Below are 20,869 nucleotides of genomic sequence, written 5' to 3' on the forward strand. Positions count from 1 at the left end.
TTTTTTTGTTGTACTTTTGTTAAAATCTAATTTTATTTTGCATACAAAAAATTTTTCTGCTTGAACATTAAAACAAAAATAAGACACATATTATACTGAGTAGTGTATCAACCCAAATGGACTATTTTCTCCAGACTTCAGTGTTTGTTTACGCCCCAAGGCAGTGCCAAACCAGTAGCAAGAAGTGAAAAAGTCATGCAGGGATTTTTTTTACTATTATGACAACATTTGACTTGACATTTTTGACCCACCATAACAAAAGTTAGTAATATATTCATATTTTATCTTTGAGATTATTCTTTTCTGCTAATTCTTATTATAAAACTTCTTTTTATTTTATTATTTTTTTCTTTGCTATTGTTGTTTTATTTAGTCTTTTTGGCACAGCCTGACCTGTGTGCTATTCTGTATTTCGCTGCACATAACCTCATGTGACAGGTGCAGATATTCCCTTACTACAGGTTTCTATTTCAAAGACACGCTTCGGTTAGGTTTGTCCCTCGCTACTCTCCGTTGTGTTTAAGCGTATCATAGCAACCAGGGACCTAGACGTTCCTATGGAAACGCCGCCGATAGCAAACGGGTCGATAGCAAATCAACTCGAAGTTTAGCTACGGTAAGTTTGTATTTAGCTAGCTAAGTTCTTATAAAACTATAAAATGTGAGAGAAACACACGAATTAATGAAGAAAAGTTGCGCTAATAATAACATGAGTAATTATGGTCATAATAATAATAATATCACTAACTACACAAAGTTAGTGAGAGTAACATTAACGATAACTAGCTAATAAACTTTAGCGTTAGCGCCGTTTAAACGTCAAATGAATGTAGGGAAAACACAGTAACTAGCTTAACGTTAAACAAGTTAGTTAACACCTGGACAGTTCTGCACACCAGCGTTATATTTTAGTCTTCATTCTATGTGTGTTTATTTACAAGCTTATTGATAAATTGTACCAATTGTGTAACTAGTGGAATAATGTCAGGAGTGAGCGAAAAACAGTTTAATTATTCATACAGCTGCTAGCTACCTTTTTGTAGGTGGACTTACCTTTAACACCACATTAATTTTAGTTTGAAAACACCTCCACAGTTTTTCACATGGTGTTTTTTAATGTACCTGTAGTGTTCCAGCTCCAAGGTTGATAAAGTGTCAACTACAGGAAACATTATGTTGATGCTCCACAGGCCGCACAGTGTTTATGATGGTGACATTGTCAATGTTTAATTTCAGAAACTTCCAGCTGATGAAATGGGGGTATCGCTGACCAGAGCAGCCCAGTGGACCAGAACTAGCTCTGGTACTGTTAAACTGGAGCGCTCGCCAATGAATGACTCCTTGTTGAAAGCAATCCTGTGTTTTGTGGAACAGATCAGCTCCCAACACCCACAGGAGGCAGAGCATGTGTTTGCAGAGCCGCTTCAGTGGAGTACCACTTTAGTGGCATCTGATTTCAAAACAGACTATGACATCAGGTTAGTCTAATCATGAGGCAGGAAGCTTTCTGGTCAGGGCTTTCAATATTAAGTGTATCTGCAGACTTTGCTGTCACCATGACATCCAAACATATGTTACCTTGGCTATAATCAAAGAAACAGTTCACATTACAAGCTCTGCTTTGCCTTGATTATGTGCAACACAAAACAAACGATCATAGAGATTAAAAAAAAAAAAGGTTTTTTCCTCTGTTTTCTCCTCAGCGACACAGATGTACAGTCCCATGAAAAAGACAGTGAAGGGCATCCATTGTTGCAGCTCTCCCTTCCTACTGTTTATGTACGCAGCTTCAGACAGCTTTCTAAACTAGTTCACCTGGCAGCTGATAAGAAGCTGGAAGAGATTCGAGTGTGTCTAGAAGGTAAACATAGCAAAGCAAAGTATTCTGTGAGTAGTATCTATTTAATAAGACTAGCCTCTTTTATTGTGCAGAAAATAGAGAGCCCGTGGTTAAAATTCTTGGTCCCTGCTTTGCCAACATCCTGGAGAGAGAAGAAGCCCATACTGATGTGCTGCCTCAGGTAGACAAAGTGCAAGATGAGGGCCAAGCAAAGGACTCAGAGGTCAAGGTCCAGCTCTTTCAATTGCTCCAAAATATGGACAAGCAGCTCCTCAACAAGCTTCTTCAAGACATTTCTGAGTGGGTGTCTCTTTTATCTCTTGGCATTGAGTCAGATAACACATCTGTCCTTCACTCCAGACTCTTGCAGTCAGATCCATCCAGACTTGTGGTTGTTTCTCATTGTAACAGGCAGCAGGTTTAAAAAAAGTCACTATGAATGACTGAGATTAATTGGATGTTTATTTTGTTTCTCTACATTCATTCATTACAGACAAGTCAGGCTTGATCCCACTGCAGTGAAAAATGAAGTGGAGTTGTTGAAACGGTTTTGCAGTGAAGGGGAAAAGAGGTTGCTGAAGGTGGTTCGATACACATCAGGTTTGAATTATCTTCACATTTCACTGGGTTGTAAGAAAAGCAGTTTTTATTATTATCATTAAACTAGATATTCCAAAGCACAAAAAGCCTGTGTTCTCCTGGCACAATAGACATGGAAGTCATTATATCTATCAGATTTAACTTTACTAAGTCATTAGTCAGTAAATGACTTGGCTTCATATCATGCCCAAAAAATATTGACTGGTGTTTATGTTTTTTTAGATTATGAGTTTGCGAATGGCTGCCGTGCCCCGCTGTGGAGACAGATGCATGGTGACATTTGTTACCTTGTAATTGAACCTTATGACACTGAAAACCTCAACATCACCTGTAGCAACACTGGAGTTTTTCTCAATGGGGTAAGACTACAAAAATGAAACACTATTGACTGAATCAGTTGCAACAGTTGCCATAATACTGTTCCTTTTTGGGTGAGAAAATATAATTTGTTTTATTAGTGTGCAGGTGGTTACGAGAGGGCTAGTTCTCTTCTGCTGTACTACAGTAGGCCTACTTCAAGTACTGTAAGATTGCAGACCTAATAAGAGCTTTTCATATGGGCTGTTGTCAGCTATAGGTGGAGGCAGCTTTTTAGCCTATATTTGATTACATTTTGGAGAACTGATATCATGAATGTATGAAGAATTAGCTTTGTTGTACCCATTACTATTCTAGATACTGTTGGGAACTGAAGTCACACTAAATCATACCAATAACTGTTTTCTGTGTGTGATTTGACTGAAATATGATTCTGAGAGAGAGAGAGTCCAATTTTTGATTCCTGTGGTATCTTTCCTCCCCTCTTCAGTTCTCCCTCTGCCTGTGGTGGCTTTTGACTGTCTTTTTTGGCTTTGACCTGCCTAAAAACCAACATCTGTTACAGGCAATGTTTTGTAATTTCACACAGTTTAAAAACTCTATCTGGAACAATGAGTTACGTTTACAGGGACCATAGAGAATATTCTATCCTTTATCTCACCACATAATGTTAATTCCATACGAATAGAGCTTAAGATAGATTTTCCATGCTGCAGCACCTTTTATTATTTCAGTGACTTTCCTAAAAAGGCATAGGTTTTCCTGTCTGTGTCTTTTCACCTGACAGCAGTCGGGCCAAGGTGAAAAACTACAACTGAAAACCAAATTGGCAGCATCGGTGCAACAGTAACCAAGAGCAGTAGCTATCCTCAAATCTAATTTAGCAGTTTACATGGTTGGTTTACATGGATTTACAATTCCTGTTTGAGGCTGCCTAGAGATACTCTTAGTTTTCAATCCTCAGGTATTTCAGGTGACATGTGGGTCACACTACAGTGGTGGTTTTTAGAATTAATGAGGCTGTTTTTCACTTTAAATCCACAGGGCCTCAAACAGGTGGGCGAGGAGAGTGGCTATGAGAAAACAAGTGAGGTGTTCAAGGACCTGGTAACACTTCTTAAGAGCAGATCTCCATATTTTGCTGAGAACATAAAGAAACAGGTACAGTGGAAAACTGACAGATGCACTTGCCATCAACTTATCAAGACCTTGAGTTTTAGATCTTAAAGCAAAGATGCGTTTCTGTTGAAAAGCCTCTCTGTGCCATGAATAAGGCCTTTCTCTCAAAAGCCCTAATTTGATCGCTGATGCTGTGTGAATCATAAACAGAGTTAGGATTGTGTAATCAGTGAGCTAGTGTCTAGCTGTCACTGTGCTGAAAAAATTCTGAATCAACCACTTCTGTGTTCAAGAAAGCTGAGCCCCCTAACACCCTATTCACATGAACACACACACATATATACATATACACATTTTATGCCTCATGACATTTACCCTGCCTTAACCATAGCCACTACTTGTCTAACCCTAAAAGCTTTTAAGGCCTTTACACGCCAGAGGCGAATTTCCTGAGCTATTATTTTGCACGTCAATAATATATTTCAAACCAATAACATCTCAATAAGCCATTTCTCATCAGTGACAGAATTTCACTCTGCGAAAAAGCAGCATTTGTTTTTTTCACCCCAGGTCAGTTTTACCAACTTTTTGCAGGCAACAGGACCAATCACACTGCAGCTTGTTGGAATGTCACTTAACTTTAACTTAAGTTACAACACTTTGGCTGGGCACGTCCACACTGTGCACATCTATGTTGTTCCCTGCATCTTGCTGCTATGTGCCCAGATTTTTGCCCCTAGCACCTCATTGGTCTTGGGGTGTATTCCTGTACCATATAGCACATTAGTCCCAGCATGACCCTTTATCATAACCACCTCAGTGTCTCTTCTGTTCACATTAAGTACAGATTTCATCCTGTGGACATTTAATATTATCTACCTTTCAAATTGCTCTTTATTTCTTCCACACTTATATTTGTTGGTGCTCCCATAATTAACCCTGTCCTTCCCTTTCACTACAGCAGCTTCTTTTATTGTTAAAACTTTGGTTGCCTGATCTTCTGTATTGCAGCAAATTTCCATCTGCAGTATTTTAGTAAAATCTATTAAAGATTTTTGTCAACTTTAAAGGGTGAACCCTGTTCACTTCAACTTGGCCTCCAGATGTTATCACACCTTATGCTGTATGTTTTCTCTGTTCTGTCCTTGCAGTCCTTTTGATGCATCCACGGCTCTTTTTCTTCTCTCTTGCTCTCTACTGTCTGCCGTCTTTCATCTAACATTCATTCTTCCTCCCCCTCGCTTGTAGCCTCCATGCTACGATCGCTATCACTCCACTCAGAATCTTTTTCTGACCCACTCACGAGGCCATGGACTCCATCAAAGCAGGAACAGTGACTGTCATCATCATGAACACACTGTGACATCTGCTGGTCTAATCCCATGGCTTTAATCATTTTTGAATGCGGCATCGCCCGCCACACAAACAAAGACGCTCAGTGCAAAGTCAAAAGTCCTTGGTTATAAATTAGTTTTTGTTATTCACATCCTGACATGACTATGGACTGCCTCTATGTCATAATCAGTCAGTACATGTTTGAATCCTGCCACTGACAGATGTTTTATGGCCACTGGCATTTGATTTGCTGCCCTGCTGATTTTCCATTAGTATGGTTCAAGTAAGTACATGCAAGACTATTCCAAACATATGTAACTAGTTGAGGTTATGGTTTTAATAGTCAAATCCTTGGTAAAAGGACAAATGAAGAAATAAGAAAAGTGCCATTGAATGTCACTTATTATAAAAATGTTTTTTGAGTTTTGAACTGCAGAATCAGTCCTGTTTAATATGGTATTTATTTCCAAACATGAAATGCACCTGTAATAGGATCTTTGGCATGTCAAGGAATTCAAGGTGTTTAATTTTATGTGAAACAATGGACTTTGTCCATTTCACATATAACTGAATTAAAGAAGCTTGGTTAGGCTAATAAAGTTGGACTGTGGGTCTGTCGTTGAATTGACACGTATGTTTTCAATCTTATGTCACTTTTTTGAAAAACATTGGGTGTATGTGGCTCCAGCTTAGGTGTGAACACAATTGATAGAAACATAAGTCTTTCTCCCGGTCCTTAAAACCAGTGGGCCTCTAACAACCAGTGGTACTCTGAGTGATTTCTTCAGAGCAGGTGTCTGTGATTAAAAAACGTTCCTGTGTGCTAACCATTCATTCATATGTGTCTCATTGGCATTTATGTATAGGTTGTAAAGTTTGGTATGAAGACCTTCAGAAGTTACAAGAAAAAAGCCATAATTGAATATCAGTGGCACACTGCCTTTGTTTGTTCTCGGCTGCTCAGTTTCAGGTGGAGCAATGTACAGAAACAATAAACGTTTTGATGTTGTTCGACCAATTAACAGAGGAGAACCTATTCGGAGTAAAGCACTGGAAAAGTGTCATTTAATTCCAGTGCTTCAAAAAAGACTAAATTGTTATGCAGGCCTGCCTGTTTTATATATGTCTGTACTACATATATAAACTGTCTTGCAGTTCTGTAGTTTGTTTCTGTCCACCAAGTCAGATGGTGGGTGCAAAGTACGAAGCAGCACAGCTCAGACTGACCATTAGAGAACATCAGAACAGCTATTAATGAGTGAGCCAGTCTATTTTCATTTCAGCCTAATAAGCATCATTCAGAGCAATGTTACAGTCCAAGTACATGAAGTTCTACAAAGATTCACAGTATTTACGTCACAGTACCATTTTGGTGCAAATTAAGAGCATTTTCCTTACTTTTCAACATCTGTCTTTTACCAACAGAATTTAGCAGTTCAGGAGCTACCATCAACTCAAAAGATTCAGCATGTGGAACCTGTTGATGTGGAGGAGCAAGGCCAACCCCAGAGGTCTTACAAGCAACAGGAAAAGAATGTGCATGAGAAGGCGAGACAACAGCATATGCTGAACAAGGCGAACAAGGCAGGCTGTGAAAAGAAATATGAACCATGTCCAAGATGGAAGAATCTTGGTCTTGTGTTTCCATGTGGGTATGTGATAATTTGTCATAAAATGTGTCTTCAAATATTTTCACGTTACCTGTGCGTGATGGGCATCCCCTCTTGTTGAAGGAAAAGGCTTTAGATGATAGTGATGCCACAAACTTCACCACACATGCTCAGTACATCTGAGATGGTTATAAAAGAGATGGGTACATGGTTTATACGTTTTAGGGGAAGTGTAAATATTCCCAATTACACAATAATCTGAGTTAATACATACAACTTGTTCACAATGTCAAAACGATTTCTGATAAATTAAAGACAGAGAAGCTGGGAAAAAATCCCCTGAAAAGCTATAGCATCTGGTCTTTGATTGATAAATAGTTTTTGGAATCGCTGAGCTGTTACAGCTGTACCTTGTGATATGTGTACCCATTTGGAAGAAACTGGCTGAAGATAAAAGTATCTTAATTACTGAAAAAACATGCTGGACCCTCATCTCAAATTGTTAAATGATGATTGTGTTAGAAAAATAGAAGGAAGCTTAATGACTCCTATTTGACATTGTTGCAGTAAAGCAGAGGAAAAGAAATCCAGTAAGAGCTTGGGCGAGGAAAAGGCTGGTGAATCACAGAAGAAAAAGTTTGGATCAGGAGCCAAGAGCAAGATGAAAGCAGAATTCTCTGTGTCCTCTTTACCTGGACATGCATCCTCCCAGAAAATGTAAGTCCTGAGTTAGTTCTCTTGTGTTAGAATCTTTAAGGACTCTTTCTTTCACTGCAGGTGCTGTAACTCAAAACAGTCTGTCCCATCTCAGCCACAGAGGAAAAGGTGTGTTGGAAGGAACCTGTGGTGAAGAAGACCAGACCAGCTGTCATTTTAATATACAGTACATGTTTTAGTTATCAGTTTTATATTCTATTGGACTCACAAGGAATTTGACTCTGGTACATGTTTCTGAATCATAACTTCTTTTTTTTTTTTTGAATGTTTACTGTATTTCTGGTTGATTTGTTCCTTGAAACATATGAGTACCAGGTCCCAGGCACCCACGCCCAGACTATGATAAGAGGGGGTCTGAGCAGATCTTAAAATGAGCACCAAAATTGCACTGCACCACCTAATCTGTAAGAGCACAGGCTAAGCTGCGCCTCTGCTCCCATGCCGACACCAACAAGCTGGTTTGGTTGCAGGAAACACCAAAAATGGACTTCCACCTCAGGAAAATTGCATAAAACCTGCACCCACAGGAAAATAGAGCCTAAGAGATCGTATTTAGTGTTTGTCATGTTGCTTCCGGCAAAACACTTTCCCATAATAAGCGGCTCTTTCTGACAATTTGCTCCGTTGGAAATGCTTTGTACATGGGAACTCTCTCACAGTGGCCCTTTTTAATGTGTACCAGATTTCATAGCTTCACTGTGCCAAACTGGTACAATAAATTGATAAATGATTCAGTTATTCATGTGCGCTGAGTTAGTGAGTTTGAGATACTCAAATTCCAAAATCCATAAGGTTTTGTTCTTTTTTTTTTTTTTTTTTTTTGAAGTTCACCCCTAGCTAGAGCCATGCCAGTGGAAGCTTTCAGTGAGAGTTCATCTGAGAGTGAGGAGGAAGAGGAGCAGACAGAGCGTCGTCCTGAGAGCCACACAGACCTGCCCGCTGAATACTGGCAGATCCAGAAACTGGTCAAGTATCTGAAGGTATAGAGACATCATCCTGGATCCCACCGGTTCCTTAACCCAGTTGATTTCACACCAAAATAGAAATTTTTACAGTGAAGGCAGGTCACAACTGAAAGAAAACACTTAAGCCCATGAATTTTGCTACTAGCCTGAATCAGTATTGAAATTTAGACGACCTCATGCATGGAAAATATTATTTAGTCGTTATGTGCAGAAAATGTTGTCTGGCATCATGAAAGATCATTTTTTAATCACATAATCCCACCTAACTGTTTAGCTTCAGTCATATCAAGGTGCTCCATAGCACAACACAGGATGTCAGAGGATCTAACGTATAGATTGCTTTTATTAAGGGCAGTACTTCGTAGGAAAACGTTTATTGAAGTGGTTGGGTCTGTGTGAAGATTCCTGGTTTCTGACACAGGCTGGTTTGGTTGCACATGCAAGCCAAAGCCAAGGGGAAAGAGCTGTTTGACGGCAGCAGCTGTACACACTGTTTGCCCTTACCGCAGAAGCATAAAAATGAAGCGCGCCTGTGATCGGTCTGACAGGGCATATGGTGAATATTAATGTGTCAAAACATGGAAGGAAAAGAACAGAGGAAAGAAAGGCCTATGACCCAGACTGGCTGGAATACCTCCTAGTACTTGACTTCAGATACTGCCTTGCCTCATTCAGTGGTTCTTATTATCTATTTATCTGGACAATATTATTTAGACAGATTATATTAAAACTTACTGCCTTTACTTTATTTTGACAGTAATCTGTTTAGTTGCACCTGTCCCTCTCTACTTAGCAGTAAAAACAACTTAAATGTTTTTTGAAGATAAAGAAAATTAAATGAGTTAATGCTGTTACAGTGGGCAGTAATAGTCTACAATAGTCTACAATACATCTTATAGGCAGAATAGAGTTTGTTGATGTTACTAACAGATTTGTGTTGTCAGTGGCTTGGTGCTAAATAAGACGTTGCAGTGCAAATGAGTAAATCTTCATAAATTCTACTTGAAGTGGATATTTTTAGCTTTAATAAATATAATGGAAGAATTCCCACTGTTAATGCAGGTTGCTGCTCCTTTCCCGAAAGGAAAAATACATTTAAATGCTATGAGCAAATATGAGCAAATTCAGATTTTAAAAAAAAAACCTCACTGGTTTGAGTATTTTCTACTTTTTAGCAGGACTGAGAGTATTCCTACTTTAACAAGCTGCAGCACTGCAATAACCAGCATGTCCTAGCTTTCTATCTGTCTGGAAACCACACAGCAGTTATTTATGGGGTTTGTCCAGTAGTCATTTTATAATATCATTACCATCAGATGCTGAAACTTACCACGAGCCAAGTTAAATATCTGTTTTATTTTAGTAGGAGACTTTTTTTTTTCCTCTTTTCCCCTGCACTATAGACAGTCGTTTGTACTCTAGGAAGGGTAGCACTTGCATAAAGCAACACATGGATGTTCTGTTTTGTGTTTTAATGATATTTATGTAGTAATATTTGCCCAGGATCCCTATGTGTTTGTTTTTATACCTATATGACTAGACATCTGTGCCTGTAAGAGGGTTATATGGTCTCACAAAATTCAGCATGTCGATTTAAGTCTCTCTCACACATTGGTTTTTTTGTGTGGCTGTACTGTATGTACTGTAGGAGACATGGAACCCAAGACTGAACATAATTTACCCTCCGTTTCCCAGTTTGTTATCTCTCAGGGCTGTATAATGAGTAAACATTTTGTCATGCTGTATTTATTTATATGCTATATGCTATAAATATGTAGGTTCTTAGGAGGCCTTAGGAGGACTGTGCAAACAAGAAAAGCTAAATAACAACTAAAGGGTCAGACTGGAACAACTTAATAACAAACGTCTTATCTCAGTTTGTATGGCCTGGGGTTTCCAAACACTAAACATTTTTCATATTCTCACAGATGTTTTCTGACATGCAGTGTGTTTCTACTTAACAGTTATTTAATACCGTGTTTTTGTGAACATCTTCACAATTGACCTTTTCAGTTATTGTGTTACTCAGTGAATCCTTTTTTAATTTTTTAGAACAGTAACAAGAAAAGAAGTGTCACTAGAATACTTGCACTATAACACCTTAAGTACTATGGAATAACATGCCGAGTCCTGATCCACATGCTGTTGTGTTCATCCCTCATCAAGGTTGCTCCCCCTCTGCTGGGTAGTCATAGTATTACTGCCCCACTCTTCTCTCAGGAGAACCATTGTACTTATACTCAACATGCACAAATGACCCAACCCACACAGACACACTTATGTGACAATATACACACCACACTCCAGTAAGAAAAGGTCCTGAGGTCAACAAAGCATCACTGAGAGCACTATTAACGCCACCTCAGCTCCGACAAAAGTGATTTATGGGTGTGGAGTGGCCCAGGCAGGGCAGTGTCTCTGAAGAACCCAGTGTACTGCTGCAGAGGAACCACACTAGAATAAGACCTCCATTCAGAAGAGTGAAGGCTTTAGCTATTTGTGTGTCAGGCTGAGACACTTGCAGCAAAGGAAAAAATAAAATTCACAAAGCATCTTTGAGTGCTCGATGTTGAAATCATCATATGAATAGTATTTGATCCTTAGTTTCTTCTAAATCTATCATTTATACAACTCTCTTTAGCCCCTGTTGTATGGGCTACCATTAAACTGCTGATTATGAATATCATTTACTTTAATAGCATGGTGATAGTGTGGAAATGAGTGATGCTCCTGTAAATTCTTTTTATGAGATATGTTACTGTGGAAAAGACTCCATTTGGTTATTTCAGGATATTTTTCCATAAAGCCTGATGTTAGAATATATTCACCACTGGAGTCATGGCTCCTTGAATGGCAGTGTAAGGCAGTAGGTCCACCACTTCAGTCTCTTTTGTAGAGATATTTGGGAACCCTGAACAGCCCCCCAAATTTGGCCTTGCTGATCCTGATTTTCACTCTTGTCCTGCCATGAGGTTAACATTCATGGTTTTGAGTGGAATAGCTTAACCACCATAGAAATTTTGATACAGATAATTGATGGCCCTAGGGGGATACACTCTATGGACTTGGGCTTTTCTTCTAGCGCAAAATTAATGTTTTCATCTAGTGGATGGACTGGCACAAAATCATGAGTCTTGAATACATGGTTTCCAAATTGCTGTATCCTTCTGAATCTGTTGATTTACCCAAGCATTATCACAGGCTTAAATTCAGAAATGTGCTGATAAATATCAAATTACTACCAAATGTTCTACACATATTCATGGTTCTGAGACGATAAGTCCTAATGACGGTAGCATTGTTGCTTGTTGTTAGCATTTGCCACAAAGCAGCACTGCCACGGTCCAACCTAAATGAAGTGGTGCCATGGCTGGAGACTTCAAATCTTTTCTTCTCTTGGGTCAAATTTACCAAAACATTCATCTCTGATGTTTGCAGTCACAATTTTCTTTTTACTTGTAGAGAATCACACAGTTCAGGTTTCCCAATACCCTGTATACAAAAAAATAACTTTACATTGTTTTTACATGTTGATGACTGAAATGCCAAGCTGGCATCCACGATCTGTGAACATCTGCTTATCATGCTAAGGAAGAGTCACATTAAAAAAGAGCGTCCGATAATATTTCAAAACCAATGATAACAAAAATAAAATCATAAAATCCTTTTTCTCATTTCTTAGCTAATACACCTAAAAATAGGATTTTCTGTTATTTTTGCAAATAACAGTATTTGCCTGCCTCCTCTGAGGAGTGAGAGGAGAGAAAGGAAGCAGTAGATTCACTGCTGTTAATGGGCAAATGGTTCACATTTAGGTTAGTGTCATGATATGAAGAACACATGTGGCTGCTATCCTGCTATGTCAGAATCCTGTTTCATGAGGGAGATATGATCAAACACCACTTGAGACTCTGGTATAGGCCTACACTGATGAGCCGTCTCCTCCAATGACTGCATGAAGAGTACTGCCCTAGTCTCTTATATAGCGATGGTCTGTTTTCCACTTATATGGGCAACTGATAACAAGACATGTAACAGTTTAATGTTTGGATGACATTTATTTAGGATAGTGCTGAAGTTTCACATTGTTGGTGCAGTTAATGAAAGCATGTAAAGTTTGGAATGAGAAATAACTTTGTGTCGTATTTAAACCATGCAAAAAAAATGAAATTAAAAAAAGATTGCTTGTGTGCCAGGAGTTTGGACTCTTGGACTTTTACACTTGTCACATACTAGAGCTGTGTAGCAGGCCTAGTATTACGTTTTTTTGTTTTTTGTTTTTTTTTTTGGCTCCTGATTTTCCCCTTTTCATGATAAAAAAGTTTATTATGCAATTGCATATGATAGAGAATAAATATGTTAATATAAAACCAACATTGCTGCCTGTCTGTAAAAGCACCAGCCCTATGTTAGTTCCACAATGTTGTCAACATTCTTCTACATTTAGGACATTATGTTGAATTCAGTGTCAGCAGAATCTGAAGAAGATGAGAAGTACTTGGATACTAAGTGTAGATGAAAATATTGAAATAGAGTCAATTGCTGCACAAGTCAAGAACTGACCATTGACATTTTAAATCTCTGTATTTTGTGTGAACAATAAGTAAATGGCAATAAAACAAAATCAGCTCAATTATCCTGCCCTGTGTATGTAAAGGGGCTTAATTTAAATCTAAGAGTGGATTTTCAGCATTATGACATTGGTTAATATTGTGGTCAGAGCTCAGTTAGCTCTGTTAGTAAATATTTTTTTTTTATAATCACCATTTATTACCACAAAGCTCAACACATATCAGCTTGTGGTATAAACACAACAACCCCAACAAGAGTGATGTTATTGGGGGAAACAACAAAGAATGTACGGGGATGGGGAATTGCAGGAAGTTCCTTATTCTGCTCCTTCTTAACAAATATCCATTTAATATTTTGTGTCCCATTATCATTCATGCACGTTTTTGATTATCATGTCAGGGAGGCAACCAGACGGCCACTGTGCTTACTCTCTGCGCCATGATGGACTTTAATCTGATGCAGGAAACTTGCCAACTGGCCATCCGGGATGTGGGAGGCCTTGATGTCCTCATTAACCTGCTCGATACAGATGAAGTCAAATGCAAAGTAAGTAACTTTGCTAAAACTGGACCTGGATGACCCGCAGGAATTAATCTTTGTGTGCCGGCATCTTCTAGTTACAGTTACCCTACTAGTTTTAGTGCTGGGTATAGCACGTGACTTTAGAGAGGGTAGCAGTTATTCTCTAATTGATATAACGATGTGTTGGGGCTTTTAACCAGCTCTTATGTGAAATGTGTGGAAATATTGATATGCTACTACAGTAGATGTCAGTATGTGCACTCCCACACTGCCTTATGCTGGTCAAGTTGCTTGATAATATTTGCTGTGTGTGTTTTTGTAAATAGATTGGATCTCTGAAAATCCTGCGAAAGATTAGTCACAATGTGCAAATCCGTCGGGCCATTGTTGACATGGGAGGCCTGCAGAGCATTGTGAAGATTCTGGACTCACCAGTCAAGGACCTCAAGGCTTTAGCTGCTGAAACCATTGCCAACGTGGCCAAGTTTCGCAGGGCAAGGAGAACTGTCAGGCAGTATGGTGGTATCAAGAAACTGGTAAGCCTTTATCACAGAAGATTTTAATTTTAGACTACTGCAACATCATGGTTGTGTGGTGGAAAAAAACCATCAGTTTCACCATCACATCGTGACAAGACATCGGTCCTGCACAGTGCAACTGGTCGCTGCAAAAGGCCAGAAAAAAATGTCCCTTTTTTGCTGCACAATATTTGGTTCTGTGTAAATCACTTATGACAAAACATCGATTTGAAAACATATTTTGACATGCAAATTAATTACACCTGAAATGTAACGAGTGGAGTGTAAAGATCTTCAAGCTGGATGAATTTTCATCAAAAAAATCTCGGCCTAACTGTTTTGATGCACAGCAAATAAATCACCTACCTACTTTCTACAGTAGATCCCAGGTAGTGGCCCTATTTATTTTTGAAAAACAGCAGTCCCTTACACATCCTCTGACTTGCGTTTATATTTGTTGACATAGGGACATGTGATCAAAGCCTTCGTGACTTGTATATTTTCCTCCAGCTTAAATCAGATGTCCTCATGTGTGAGTCATTCACAAAGGCATATTAATTTCATGCTATGTATTGACCACCTCTATATTCTGTAGTGTGTATCAGCTTTGCCTGGTTTGTCTCACTAGTCAGGAACAGAGATTGATGGCCATAAACCATCAGACTGCTTTTCCGACCTAACTTTAACATCTAGCCTGACAGTTATCCACTAGTATCTCCTGTCTTTCTGCTCAGGTGAAGTTACTGGACTGTGTTCCCAATTTAGCCAGCCTTACTGCAAACCAGGAGAAGGATGTAGACGTGGCACGCTGTGGAGCTTTGGCACTTTGGAGCTGCAGCAAGAGTACCAAAAACAAGGAGGCCATCCGTAAAGCTGGGGGCGTCCCTCTGCTGGGTCGCCTGCTGAAGTCCCCACATGAAAACATGCTTATCCCTGTGGTGGGCACCCTGCAGGAATGTGCCTCAGTGGTGGGTTTTTTGTTCTTTTTGTGGCACTAGTTATCAAGATGCTGATGCCTGTAAAATGAATCCTGATTCTGTACAGAATAGAGATACAGAGCCCCAAATTAAAAAATTATCAAGTGGGTCAAGTGGGCTATGAAAGTTATGTAATTATAAAAACAGTAACACTTGTTGTTCCTTAAATGTTTTGTCCCTACAGGAAAGCTATAGGATTGTCATTCAGAGAGAAGGCATGATTAAAGATTTGGTCAAGAACCTGAGCAGTGACAATGATGAGCTACAAATGCATTGCGCCAGTGCGATCTTCAAGGTATTAAACATACTGTGTGCAAAAAAAATAAAATGAATAGCTATAGACAGTCATTTTTTCTTCTTTGTATCCTACATAGACCCAGGTTGTAGAGGAAATAATATGGATCTTGACCCCCTCTTTTGCTCTGCAGTGTGCTGAGGACCAGAAAACCCGTGACCTGGTACGTAAATACAAAGGTCTGCAGCCACTGGTATCACTGCTGGGCAAGTCAGATAACAAGCAGCTCCTCGCCGCTGCCACCGGTGCCATCTGGAAGTGTTCCATTAGCATGGACAATGTGGCTAAGTATGTTTGGACTTGCACAAACTAATACATACTAAAACTTCACATACCAGAGACACAGAAACATCTTGTAGTCGTATATTTTTACTACGACTATGTGTTTGTTATTAGTGGCAAAAGATTAGTATGAATGTGACACGTTAGTAACTGTAGATACACCTAGACCTGTGCTGGCATTAGCATGTAAAACCTCTGTATCAGCATTGATTTGTTGAACTCCTGCAAATAAGCCCTGACTTCTAGGGCGCCCGGAAGTATCCTGGTCCTGGCCAACAGGAAGAGCTTGGTCAGGGATTGTTTTTTCTCCTGGACCTGGTCGGCCATCTCAGGGACAAGTGCGCAAGGCGCAAGGAGGTTGGGGCGCTGTAGCATAATGGCTCGCCCATCACAGATTGTAATGGACGAGAAGGTTGACACTGGTACCAAGACAGTCGCTCCCTCAGGAGCCGGAGTAAGTGCTCTGGCTGTAAGTGCAGGAGGCCCTTCTTTAATCTACCACTGTATCCTCAGTGGGGTGGTGGAAAACTCCATCCATTGGTGGGGCTCAAAAGCAAAGAGCTGCTTACAGAAAGAGCATGCGACCTTGGTTGTAAAAGCAAGGCTAGCGTGCTCAGCCCCCAGGCACCCCACACACCGAGGGTGCATGTCGGCGCCGGAGATGTAATCCAAGCCGCATTCTCAGTAAATCAGGTTGTCAGCATCACTGCGCCAAGACAGCATAAGTTTTTTGTCCTTGCTCATCTCTTTGTGCTAGCTCCCTGAACTAAAGAGACATTAGATTCTTTCCAAACTGTATGGGAGAGATGTGGATCTAATTGATCCACTCAGTCCAATGGGGCCAGTTCCAGGTGGGTGTAGCTAATTATTTGCTGCCGTGACGACGGCATATGACCAATAAGTAATATTCCAGAGGGCTGTGCACCCATGAAAAAGAAGTTAGCTGTACTGACCATGAGTAACATGGCAGCTTACGTACTGTTGTGCCCTTCATAGTGACTTGTCACGCTGTTGGTATGTAAAATAATTATATTACTACTAATAATAATTGTGACCGAATTAATGTCATGTGAAAAACATTATGTAACTCATTTCATTTACAAACAAAAAAATTAGTTTGGTTACGTTGAGTCTAAATATAACGTAGAGATATCTTTATGAGCTTACCAAGTGGTTTTAACAGGAAGTGTTGAATAAGTTCTCATTTTGTGTTTGTTTGTTATACTTGTTTTTTTGTTTGTTTTTTTGAGCAGACGGGTTTAAATGAACATGAAATTTGACAACTCTTAAGGTGGAAATAAGAATGATGCTATAAAAATGCAGTAAAAAAAAAAAAAGTGATGAATTAACTGCAATGGAAAGTTAGGACTGCCAGGTCTCGCACCGTCTTTGCCAGTGCAGTAATGTTTGGAGTTAAGATTGTGGGTTCAATTCCAGTTACCGACTACCTCGCCATCTTACCTCTGTTCCAGCCCCTGTGATGAGCAAACCATACTGTTACTGCCCCTCAAAATGACACTTCTACTTACCTCACAAAAATTCTGCACTCTACCAAGCTTCATTGCTCTGTTTTTATTTCAGAAGAACCACTGTCCTAAAAACCCTTGTTATTTCAAAAGGCAGAATTTATTACTGGACACCACTATTTTGTGCACAATCTCAAAAATAATATACCCACAATAAAAAAAATTGTATTTCTCCAGCACTTAGTCTATTAGACTCATAACAGCTTTATAACTTTCTACATTTAATTGAGTGTGTCACATGTGCAGATGAATGAAAAACTGCACTGTGGTTAACAACAGTGACAGGCTTTAATAAACTTAACCTAATGTTTGCAGTCGCTTTACGTAATGTTGAATCTGCCATCATGTAATTACTGAGATTTGCTTAACAAAAATAGCATTGACTCACTCTTCATTTATCAAAAGTTATGTCTGTGATTACAGTGTAATTCAACTGCAGATGACACTTCAGAGATGGCACAGGAAAATCAGTCTTTCTTTTTTTGGTGGATTTCACCGAAGTTAACTTTGGCAGCTCATCTCTTCATTAGCAGTGTTTTCATTTGCAAGAATAGGCTGCGTGTCAGTGGACCCTGACCAAAGCCAAATGACTTTGACCATCTACAATAGCGTATAGACCACAATGCCAGCAACCGTAACTGTGAATAAAAACTGTTGTAGAGCGTAACTGTACATCAGAGGTTTGTTGAGGTTTTTTGCAACCACATTGTATCCCTTTTAAATATTTACTATATTTTACCACTCTAGAGTATTGTCAAACAAGGCAAAGTCAAAGCAAAAGAGGAAGGCAGCATTTCAAAGCCACAGCAAAGCTTGGGTTGTGCATAGAATATACAAGGGACAACCATGAACAGTTGTGGGAAACTGCTTATGCTGCTGGGTTATTGCTCATGTGGCTAAAGGCACCTGTCATTTAGCCTATGGTAGCATGTATATCCATGCTAATGGTGTGTCGATTTATTGCTCATCAGCAAAGGTTATCATGCTAAAATGCTAAACTAGGTTGATAACCATGGAAACCATCATACCTGTTGACATTAGCAGAGCGATTAATAACCATGGTATCTGCCTCTCTTCCTTTGTTGTGCTCTCGGAAGGTTTCAGGAGTACAAAGCCCTTGATACCCTGGTTGGCCTGCTGACTGATCAGCCTGAAGAGGTGCTTGTCAATGTGGTGGGCGCCCTGGGAGAGTTTGCCCTGATATCTGCTAACAAGGCCACTATTCGCAAGTGTGGAGGTATCAAGCCACTGGTTAACCTGCTCACTGGGACAAACCAGGCATGTTGAGTCTTCTTTTGCTGGTTAAAGTGTTATCTCATGTTAACACAGGTTCTATATTGATTAAAGGTTGTTAAAGCTTTTTATTTGTGTCGTTTACCCAGGCACTGCTTGTGAATGTAACAAAGGCAGTAGGTGCCTGTGCCACAGACAAGGATAATATGGCGTAAGTTTCTGTCCCTTCCTATACATCCAACAATCTAACATAGTACAGTTTACACAAGGCAGTCAGCTCCATGTGAAGTGTCTCTTCAAATGTGATTAGTGGCTTACTCCCTGTCATTGCTGAATTAGCTTCAAACATTCATGGCCATGTGTTATTGTCATTCGTTTTGCTTGGAAATGATACAATCTTCAGGCTCCAAGCGCACAATTAACCTGTCATGAGCTTATGCATAAAGACATTTGTGTTTCTTTCATTTTCATTATGGAGATGGGTTTCTCCTTCATCTGCAGCTCAATGACACATATTTGCTCTGTGTAGCTGCCATGTTAACCATGACTCTAGTTTGATTCCCAGTGAAATGATAAATTCATGATGCTCTCAATGTTTACACATGGTGCATGTATGTATGTGTTTAAGCTAAGACCTTATAATCTTACAGCCTTCACATGTAAACAGAAAGAAATGCCAGAACTCTTTCTTGAATCCGTTGATGATAAGGTCATTCAGAAATAAACACTGATCACATTTGAGTTTTCCATGAAAGACTTATATTTTCTTTTCTTTATTCTTTTTCATCAACTGGTAGGCAACACGTTGTTAACGACATAGCACCTGTGAAGCTACAAGAGTTAACACACACTGTTTAATGCCTCAAGGGTTAGTGGCCTTCTTCTCTAATCCACGACTGTCAACTAAAACCTCATTGCTAATCTGCTTCATACTTCATGAGAAGACAGAGCTGTTTTGTCAGATGATATGATGCTTCAATTTTGTTTTCGGTCTGGATTTAAGAGGCCCTGCAGACTGGAGTCTGATGTTATTCTCCCTTTAGACTGATTTATGGGCAAACGGAAGACAGATGGCGTGAGGGATGTCCCTAATGAGTGTTTGCTCATTGCCAGTCATGGAGATACTGTGATTACGGAGTGTTTAAGTAATTATGACAGCAATAAATGTAGGTCTTGGTGGAAGCACACATGGGGAACACGTTACATGTTATTTATACCAGACAACGGGTGCACTATGGCTTACGTCTTTGGTTTCCCAGACCCTGACTGCAGTTTTGACTACATTTGTGTACGATATGAAATACAGCTCATGCTTAAGTAAACTTCACTCAGACGATGAAATATAGAGCAACTGTTTGATTTGTAAAGAGGGCCTGTTTTTGGCTATGGTTGAACATAAAGTATAAATTTGTCTCAGTTTCTATTTATACTGTAAATCCATGTATGAAGTACTGTACACAACTGAATATGACCATATAACCTGCGACCACAGCACTACCAAGCTTTTCCATGGAGGGTGATTTGACTGATCATTGATCAGGTGGTTTTTCGATATGGAAGAGTAATTGAAAGCAAGTTATGATGAAAGCTGATCGGTGCTGTGATCCTACCTGGCTGTAGTTGTGTTAACTTATGAGTTGACTAGACTGATTCAGACTAAACTCTGAAAAACGAACACGATCTGAAGAGTCTTTCAAGCATCAAAGTATGCTGAAGGTGAGATCTAAATATAATCACAACCTTACACTTTTTTGATTATGCTTATTCATTGGTTCTTGATTGTTTTTCCTATTGTATGTGTGCACGTTCTCACACTACAAATCTGTCTTCTTCTTTACAGAATCATTGACCAGCTCGATGGAGTCCGCCTGGTGTGGTCCTTATTGAAAAACCCCAGTGGAGATGTTCAGTCCAGTGCTGCCTGGGCCCTGTGTCCGTGCATTGAGAATGCAAAGGTACAGTACAGCGAAGCAAAGATCTTTTTCCTTCCTCCATGACACATCATACATTTGTCTTGTCCTGTCCAGTGCCTGTATGAGTGAGACATACCAACCTGTAGATCAAAGAGTTTGTGTTATGTCAGGATACAGCAGTCCCACTCACAATACAGAAGCATGTTTATATCAACATGCCTGTCTCAGCAGGGCCAGAGGAATCTGACATGCACCTTTGGCTAATATGAACCAGGAAGCCTCTTTGGGACAAAGCAGGCCAGCAGAAAGACTGAGAGTAATATCCTGTGGCATAGTTTTTGATCTGCCAGCTGAAAATCTTCCTGCAACATGCTACATGCCACACATATAGAACAGGGTAGCAGAAAGCACTGCCTTGCAAAAGATCCACAACATGGCGGTGAAGACTATACACATACTTTTAAATATAACTAGGACCTGCTACTTTCACCTTCTCACAGCTGCTGGAGAATATGCATTTTATCCTC

At 39.6% G+C, this 20,869-nt stretch overlaps 1 protein-coding gene across 6 annotated transcripts in view; it reads left to right on the top strand.

Annotated features, from left to right (window-relative positions):
- The first annotated feature begins 500 nt into the window (after positions 1 to 500).
- The window catches only part of odad2 (outer dynein arm docking complex subunit 2), a 28,920-nt gene continuing 8,551 nt past the window's right edge, over positions 501 to 20,869 (top strand). For 2 of the 6 annotated variants that reach the window (XM_026292600.1, XM_026292599.1), the window contains exons 1-18: positions 501 to 616; positions 1,237 to 1,478; positions 1,704 to 1,861; positions 1,933 to 2,140; positions 2,334 to 2,440; positions 2,663 to 2,799; positions 3,803 to 3,919; positions 6,638 to 6,864; positions 7,390 to 7,539; positions 8,366 to 8,519; positions 13,476 to 13,622; positions 13,925 to 14,134; positions 14,851 to 15,084; positions 15,278 to 15,388; positions 15,522 to 15,676; positions 18,294 to 18,474; positions 18,579 to 18,640; positions 20,270 to 20,384. In XM_026292600.1, the coding sequence (XP_026148385.1) occupies positions 1,255 to 1,478; positions 1,704 to 1,861; positions 1,933 to 2,140; positions 2,334 to 2,440; positions 2,663 to 2,799; positions 3,803 to 3,919; positions 6,638 to 6,864; positions 7,390 to 7,539; positions 8,366 to 8,519; positions 13,476 to 13,622; positions 13,925 to 14,134; positions 14,851 to 15,084; positions 15,278 to 15,388; positions 15,522 to 15,676; positions 18,294 to 18,474; positions 18,579 to 18,640; positions 20,270 to 20,384 (2,697 nt within the window). In that variant the 5' untranslated portion in view covers positions 501 to 616; positions 1,237 to 1,254. Of the gene's footprint in view, positions 617 to 1,236; positions 1,479 to 1,703; positions 1,862 to 1,932; positions 2,141 to 2,333; positions 2,441 to 2,662; positions 2,800 to 3,802; positions 3,920 to 5,385; positions 5,496 to 6,336; positions 6,471 to 6,637; positions 6,865 to 7,389; positions 7,540 to 8,365; positions 8,520 to 13,475; positions 13,623 to 13,924; positions 14,135 to 14,850; positions 15,085 to 15,277; positions 15,389 to 15,521; positions 15,677 to 18,293; positions 18,475 to 18,578; positions 18,641 to 19,226; positions 19,298 to 20,269; positions 20,385 to 20,869 lie in introns of those variants that run through there. The other 4 variants (XM_026292601.1, XM_026292602.1, XM_026292603.1 and 1 more) reach the window with 4 other exon arrangements.

This window comes from Mastacembelus armatus, chromosome 20, assembly GCF_900324485.2.
Source record: "Mastacembelus armatus chromosome 20, fMasArm1.2, whole genome shotgun sequence".
Lineage (NCBI taxonomy): Eukaryota > Metazoa > Chordata > Actinopteri > Synbranchiformes > Mastacembelidae > Mastacembelus > Mastacembelus armatus.